The 8,454-nt window shown below is 33.9% G+C and overlaps 1 protein-coding gene across 1 annotated transcript; it reads right to left on the bottom strand.

Annotated features, from left to right (window-relative positions):
• LOC136209915 (putative pentatricopeptide repeat-containing protein At5g37570) lies at positions 1-2,358 on the bottom strand. The gene has a single exon (XM_066001549.1). It carries the CDS (start codon positions 2,245-2,247, stop codon positions 607-609), a length of 1,641 nt encoding a protein of 546 aa, XP_065857621.1. The 5' UTR covers positions 2,248-2,358; the 3' UTR covers positions 1-606.
• Between the last annotated feature and the right edge of the window lie 6,096 nt (positions 2,359-8,454).

The raw sequence follows: 8,454 nt of genomic DNA, 5'->3' as shown, positions 1-8,454 counted from the left end.
TATTATATTACTATTCGCATTTTTCTTTGGTAGGTTTGGAAATGTTATAGTTTTTTCTTTTTCTTTTTTTTTTTTAGGATTGGAAAAATATCCTAAATTTATAAAAACTCTACTTGTCAAAATACAAATACATATTTCTCCCTTCCCTATAACCAAAACTGATATGAAGAAAATCTAATCATACATTCCTTCCATCTTTTCTTTCTTACACATCTCCTATTGTTTCTATACCGCAATGTAAACGTAACGTAATAGGCTGTACGTCCGGCATATAATAAAATTTCTCGTTCTCGAGACTGCAATTGATAGATCGAGTAAATGACTTGACCCTACATGTAACTTGGATATCCCCGTAAGCAGCTGCCACTTTCATTATCAAGTCAAGACTCGTAAACCATCGGTCGCTACTTTGCACCGCCAATTTTGAATCCAAACGGCTTTTTAAAGCGCACACTGAAGTTCCTTGGAAATATCTGAGTTCGTATTTGGAGGATATGCAAATACAAAAGCGGAGGGCCCGAGCGGAGGCTGGAATAGTGGATTGAAGTAGCGATAGGTAACGCTAACAGCCCGATACACCCCTCATTCTGCCCCGGTGAAAAGATCCTACCTTTCCTGCTGTAACAAACTGTAACCCGGTAACTTCCTAACCCCTCTTTCCTTCATTTGATCCCTCACAACCGAATATTCTAGCCACTGATCAGCAGCAGCGTAGATGCTGGATAGCAGCACGTACGGACCAGAGTTTTCAGGTTCAAGCTCAAACAACCGCTTAGCGACATTCTTCCCCAACTCAACTTCACCGTAAAGCTTACACGCCCCAAGAAGCGAACCCCAAGCACTTGCATGAGGTTCCACAGGCACCGCGTTAAGAAGCTCATATGCAGCTTCTAGTTGTCCCGATCTACTAAGAAGATCAACCATACACGCATAATGGTCCGGGGAAGGAACCATGGCGTACTCATTCTTCATTGTCTCAAAGTAATACCAACCCTCTTTAACAAGCCTTCCGCGGCTACAAGCTGTTAATATAACAGTAAATGCAGCCTCGTCCGGGGTTAATTTCTCGTTTAGCATCCTATCAAACAACTCGACGGCCTGCTTAGCACAACCGTGAATCGACAATCCTTGTATCATAGAACAATACGAAATTAGGTCCCTCGTAGGCATCTCTTCGAACAACGTTGTTGCTCTCTCCATGTTCCCGCACTTCGCATTCATGTCAATAAGAGCAGCCATAACATGACCTCGACGAGTATCAATCGAGCTCTGAATCAAATACGAATCAATCCATTTCGCTAAATCCGAATTACCCGATTGAGAACAAGCAGACATTAAACTAACCATTATATATTCATCAGGTTTAACATTCAATGACTCCATTTCTAGAAATATTTTCATAGCCTCATTCGGCTGCCCGTTCTGCACGTAACCCGAAATCAACGCAGACCAAGCAACAATATCTTTCTCCGTCGCTTTATCAAACAAAGCCCTCGCAGACGCCATATCCCCCGTTTTCGCATACCCGTCAATCATAACGGTATACGAAACAATAGTTCGTTCAGGCATTTCATCAAACAACTTCCTAGCATTACATAAGTCCCCTGCTTTCACTAAACCCCCAATCATCACATTCCACGACGTCGAATTTCTCTCCGGCATTTCATCAAACACCTTCTTCGAATTATCCCAATCTCCAACATTAACATATCCAACAACCATAGCTGTCCAAGTAACCACATTTCTCACAGGCATTTCATCAAACACCTTCCGTGCACACACAATCTCTTTACATTTACCATAAAAATCAACCAAACTAGACCCAAAGAACAAATCATCACTAACACCACACCTAATTGCAGACCCATGAACAAACCCACCTTCTTTCAATCTAAATTCAATCGAACACGCGGTAATTAGGGAAGGGTAAGTGAACTTATCTGGCTGCGCGTTCTCGCTCCTTTTCATGCGGATAAAGAAGGAGATTGTATCGTCAAATTGGGATTTCCGGGAGTAGATTTTGAGGAGGATGTTGTAGAGGAGAGTTGAAGGACGGAGGAGGCGGTGGAAGATGGAAGTGGAGTAGGAAACGGAGGAAGAGAGGGTGAGTAATTGGGAAATTAAATAATGATCTTGCTCGAGGCCTTTGTGGATGATGCGGGCGTGAATTTGGTGGAGATGGTGGATGTTTCTGCAGGAATTGAGTAGAGTGCGTATGGAGGGATCAGAGATTGAATTTGAAGGCATGGATTTGGAGGGAGACGGCCAAGGGATGCCTTCGCAATCGCATGGCTGCTCTTGTTTTCTGTTTGGGAATTTCAAAACTCAAAAGAGGGTTAGAAGGGTTTCCCACGCGACTTGGTTGGATCAATTTGGCTTAAACCCATGATTTGGGGGTAAATTACATACATGTACCATGTTCGAAACATTTTGGTGTACGATCTTCATTATTTTATATAAAATTTCACAACTTTAAGATGGCCTCTAACTAAAGTGTATAACAAGTAAAAATGACCGCTCAACCCGGTAAATTACATGTGTGTAGATTTGGGTATGGACCGGGCTCGGGTCGGGCCTGTCGGGCTTTTAATAAAGCCTGACGAGCCCAAGCCCAGCTCAGCCCGTGAAAAATTTAGTCGGGCTCGGACTCCGACTGGGCTCGGGCCTAAGATATGAATTCCAAGCCCGCCCGTCCAAGCCCATCTATATATTAAAAAATATATTATAATTTATATTTATATTATAAATAAATATATATATATTTTATATTTATATTATAAATAAATAAATAAATAAATATATATATTATAATCTATACTATATATAATTAGGAAAGCAGAGAGAAATGAGAAGAAGTGTTTTAGAGGTCTTTTTGATGAGTTGTCAACGTAGTAAAAAATCAGATTAAAAATATTTAATTAATTAAAAATAACAAATTTATATTTATAATATATTAAATAATTATCTATACTATATATAATTACGGAAGCATAGAGAAATGAGAAGAAGTGTTTTAGAGGTCTTTTTGATGAGTTGTCAACGTAGTAAAAAATCAGATTAAAAATATTTAATTAATTAATATATTAAATAATTACTAGCCTATTAATTAAAATAATAAAAGAAAGCAAGAGTTACGGGAAGATGAAAAAACACAAAGCAAAGGAAATCCAAAAGTCACAATTAAACTTCTATATAAAACATGATAGATAGTATTCCACCATTATATTTATTGGTCATGATAGATAGTATTATATTTCTGAAGGTAAATATTCGATTTTTTTCATATGTTGTAGTTATTTTGTTCTCAATTATGTTGTTGTTTTATTTTTATTAAACAATAGTTGTTATAGTTTCAGCTTTCAGATTCATTTATGTTGTTACTCAGGTTTTATACATCTCGCTATCTTATCCATGTTTTCTTTTTTATTTGTCTTTTTTTTCCAAACTGATAGCTTCAATTGAAGAAATCCGACAGAAATACAAGATGCATGAACAACTAAAATCGAAAAACACAAAAGTATGAATCACCCGTTTAGTACATTTTCGATGAATTTTTTTCCCGAATCCAGAGATGAAACCCGTGTTTTCAATTCAATTTTCAAATAAAAATACTTATATAGGGAATCATTAGTCTTTTTCTTTTACCGTGTTTAAGTTCAATGAATGTTGTTCGGGTTTTTGAATTTCGAAGAAATTTGAGAGAATTTGAGTTTTTGAGCTTAAAAAATGAAAAGGGAAAAAATATCCAATAAGAGGCGGTGATAAGTAATTTAGGGGCGGTAAATAGCAATCCACTAAATTAATGCATTGTATATATCTATTTGAATTAGTGATTTGGAATAATATTAGGTTATTCTTGCACAGTAGTACTCACCTGGACCTTGAATGACAAAATGAATTTGGTCATTCACCGTTAAATCCAAGCTTATTAGAATTATGTGGTGGAGATTCAAATCATCTTAAGGCTTAGATCTAATAAGGTTGGATCTAATGGTAAATGACCAACCAGGTGAGCACTACTGACTCTTGCATACGCGGTTCCAAAGGAAGACAATTTAGAGATTGTTTTGGATGATGGTATTTTCAAGGTAGGGGAGGGTAAATGCATGGTTGTCAAAACCGGACCGGTCAAAGAACCGAAAAAGACAAAGGGTTAAGGGTTTGAGGTTTAACCGGGGTCCAACCGAGGTTTAACCGGTATTCAAAAATCATATGAAAATTATATTCTATTCTTATTTAATCTTATAACATAGTATAATATTAACTGTATTCATAAAACTATACTAATAATATTTATTTAATATCATAAAGTATAAATCATATGTCCTTATTCCTGATTTACTGTTTTTCTTCTCGAAGAAGCTCTTTGTTATTACTAAAAGCTTTGAAAGAGATTCCCTTGTTCGCCCTCCCCGGATAAAGAGATCCTGCTAGTTGGCTGGAGTAAGCCTAGAGAAAGGTTTGCTAAGTTGAATACTGATGGCTCCTGCCTTAGCAATGGCAGAATTGCTGCTGGAGGAGTTCTTCGGGATGCTGGTGGCAATTGGATGGCGGGGTTTACCCATAACTTGGGGACGGGCTCCTCCTTTTCTGTGGAGCTCTGGGGTATCTTGTCAGGTATTAAACTCGCCATTCGCATGGGTGTTAAAAAGCTCTCGGTGGAATCTGATAATCTGGAGGCTATTAACAGGATTTCAGATAGCCAGGCTGTTTGTCTGAAGAGCCAGAATCTCATCAAAGCTATTTTGAGGATTCGTCCTGCCTTTGAGTATCTTAATTTCTCCCATATTTTTAGGGAGCAAAACCGCGTGGCGGATCGCTTAGCAGCTGCTGGGCATGGGAGAATGTTAGGTGTTTCTACCCTATCTGTTCCTCCTTCTTTTCTTTTGCCTTCTCTCCTAGAGGATAGGATTGGAGTCAGCCTTCCTAGACTGATCCCGGTGTAGGTTTTTTTGTTGGTTTTGTTTTTTTCCTTTCCTTTCTTACCAAAAAAATAATAATAAATAAATATAAAAATTAAAAAATGTACTTTTAAAATTAATAGTGATTATTTTTATTAATAACTAACATGTAAATATGATATGTATTTTATAATTCAACTTCAATCTTAATTTATTAGATTTTTAAAATTTATTTGTATATATTTAAAATTTAATACTAATTAAACTTCTTCAAAAAAAATATTAATTAAACTTTGTTTTTTTGGTAAGAAATTAAACTTTGTTAATATTGAAAAAATAAAATAATTTTTTATTGATATTTATCTAAATAGAAAAATAATAATAAATCATATTTTAATTATTTAACTTGTAACATTATTATTTATTCTTAAATAGTTAATTATAAACATAAGTTAAATGGTAGTGTAGTGGTAAGCATTAAAGTTTACATGCTTAAAGGTCTAAGGTTCAAATCCTATCTTTATAAAAATTTATATTTTTTTTAAAGTAAACATGTCTAAAATCAAACCGGATCAAACCGCATAACCGGCACTGGGTCAACCAGTTTGTGGTTGAACCGGCCAGTTTGAACGGTTTTAAACGGTTCTCAAAGATTTAACAACCGGACTATCTCCGGCCCAGAACTGTGACCGGTTCCGGTCGAACCGGGTTGAACCGGCCGGTCCGGTCCGGGTTTGATCACCTTGGGTAAATGTAATTAGGTAACCTTGTTTATTTTAACGTATAATTGAAGAGTATAATAGGTGAGAGTGAATTTTTGGTAATTTTTCTTACACCCCAAATTGGAGGGGACTCATGGTACATATCTTTTTCTTCCAAAATTACCTTTTGTTTTTATTTTATTTATAAAAATAAAAGGATATAAAAATAATTTTATATAATTACATTATTAAATCATCTCTCACCTTACCTTCCACTAAAACACAATAAATTATTTCATACACCTCACTTATTTCACCTTATATTACTTTACTATAATTACACTTCATCCAAACAAGACATTACATACCCGCTTAGGCAGGGCCGTCTTAAACTTTTTGGGGCCCCTGTGCTAAATTTTTTATCAAACTCTTAATATTCAATAGAATTTTGTATTAAGAAAATATAAGAAGAAATGAATGAAGGATAAGGTTGTGAATTTTGAATGGTTGAATATCTAAATTATATATGCATTCAACAGAAGGAAACAGCGTAAATAAATCTTATTACATTATAATATTATTTTTTTCAATTTAAACTAATATCTATATTTAACTAACCACGTCTTAAATTTTAGAGGCATTCTAATTTTGAGGCTCTATGCGGAAGGGCTCCTTGCACACCCTCAACTACCCCATGCGCTTAGGGTTTCGATCATTTTCAAACATAAAATGCGTGGTTTCAAGGTTTGCAAACAGATACTTGAACTTAATTCTATTAGCAAAAATAGTCTAAACTAACCAACACGTGCTAAAAAAGATGATATGATAGTCAAAATTAAAAGGTCAAAGGGGTATTTTTATCATTTCATTTATTTTATTTTTAAAATCCTACCCCATAACTAATATCCGATTGACACCTCAGTATCGCTTCTTTCCCTAGTGTCACGGGGCCAGGTCTTAGCCAGGCCAAAATCCCATGCGACGTCTCGACTTTTCCCAAATCCTTCCAGCCAACTCCTACCGAAGGGGTCTATCCCCTTTTAGCGTCCCGTCAATGCGTCAGACATAATTGTTAGCATTTCAACATGGTTTTTTTTTATATGTGTTAGTAACATATTAAATATCTTAAATATAATTGATGTTTGAAAGATCTGATGCTACGGTTAAATAAAAGTTAAAATAAATATTTTCAAATTTTCGATAATATAGGACTAAAGTTACTCTTACTTGAAACTATTAGATTAATACGTTATAACCAAATCTATATACTTCACTCAAAACGTTAGGGGTCAAATTCAACGTTTATTCCAAAAAAAAAAAACATGAATTATTAGTGGTGGGCACGGTTCGGTTAACCAGTCCATCAGGCAAAAAAATTAACCGAACCGTTATCAACAGGTTTTTCACCATCCAAACCGAAACCGGTCTATATCAATCGGTTAACCATTAATTTCGATTAGGTTTTTCGGTAAATGGTTTTTAACCAATTCTCACTAGTTAACCAAAAATCAACGGTTAACCATAATTTTTACCCCAAACCTAAATTTTTAAACAATATTAAAATACACATAATTTCAAAAATTCAAACGAAACGAATTCATATAAAAGTTCAGAATTCAAACATAAGTACCGAACTAAAAAACAATCCATCAAATTTATATTTAAAACATAAAGAAATGTAAATAATATTTCATCAAAGTACTTATTACAACATAAAGCAGTATAATCTATGTTATATATTTATATTAATCTACGTTATAATCTATGTATTTATCTTAAGCAATATAATATATGTATTTATATTTATATTTGTCTTGCCTTTGTCGTCAAATGGCCTATATATATTTTTTTAAATTATATTTATTAAACGGTTCGGTTAACCGTTAACCGCGGTTTTTGAACCCAAAACCGAAACCAGTACCTATCTATTTTTTTAATCATTAAAAAAACCACCGCTTTAGTTAACCACTTTTTCCGATTCGGATTATCAGTTTTCGGTTCGGTTACCGGTTTGACCGGTTTTATTTGCTCACCCCTATGAATTATGGGGAGAAGATAGAGAGAGCACGCAAACCATTGCTGACAATGGGCTAAATAAATGGACAGCCCAACTAAAGCCCATTAAAAAAACAAGGCAATAATTAGCAAAAGAAGATAAAAATCAGGTTTTAATTTTTATTTAAATATATCAAATCCTTTTATGTATTTTATTATCGTATCATTTTCAATCTTAAAATATTATAATATCATAATTTTATTTTTGTTTTTATCGAATTTTCAGTCGGTTATTTATGAGGAAAAAGCAGTTTTTAAAAAAAAACCCACCAGATTTGACATATAAATAAATTTATTTAACAATATAAAATACTTGTAAATAATTTATCAATTTTGACTATTGTGTAATTTACCCATATATGAATTGCACTCTAAAATTTTTCATGCGTACTCTTTTCAATGGTACAATTTCTAACCTTCGTCTAAATGATACAATATTTTATCCCTAACGCTGATAGTAAAGAATAAATTTACCCATAACGTTGTTAAGTTGGATCAACTTAAGAAATAATTCACGTCATGAATCGTGTAATTTACACTTCAAATGTGTGCAATTTTATCACTAATTAGTAACACATTACAACTATATGAATAGACGTGAAAAAACAATTAAAAAAATTATATTGTATTTTGTACGAGTTAGAAAAAAAGTACAAATATTTCATTGAATTTAAAAATATTAATCTCAAATTCTATTATCAAATATAAGTGTATATATATATATATATATATATAAATGTATAATTCAGTGAAATTCGGGTTTTTTACATTTTTTATCAAACCGAACCGAACGGAAT

The sequence above is a fragment of the Euphorbia lathyris genome, chromosome 10, assembly GCF_963576675.1.
Source record: "Euphorbia lathyris chromosome 10, ddEupLath1.1, whole genome shotgun sequence".
Taxonomy (NCBI): domain Eukaryota; kingdom Viridiplantae; phylum Streptophyta; class Magnoliopsida; order Malpighiales; family Euphorbiaceae; genus Euphorbia; species Euphorbia lathyris.
Note: the sequence above shows the minus strand (reverse complement) of the source record. Positions and strands in the feature narration are given on the sequence as shown.

Bases quoted from the DNA above. Each gene is read 5' to 3' on its own strand.
- LOC136209915 (XM_066001549.1), bottom strand. From the start codon at position 2,247: ATGCCTTCAAATTCAATCTCTGATCCCTCCATACGCACTCTACTCAAT.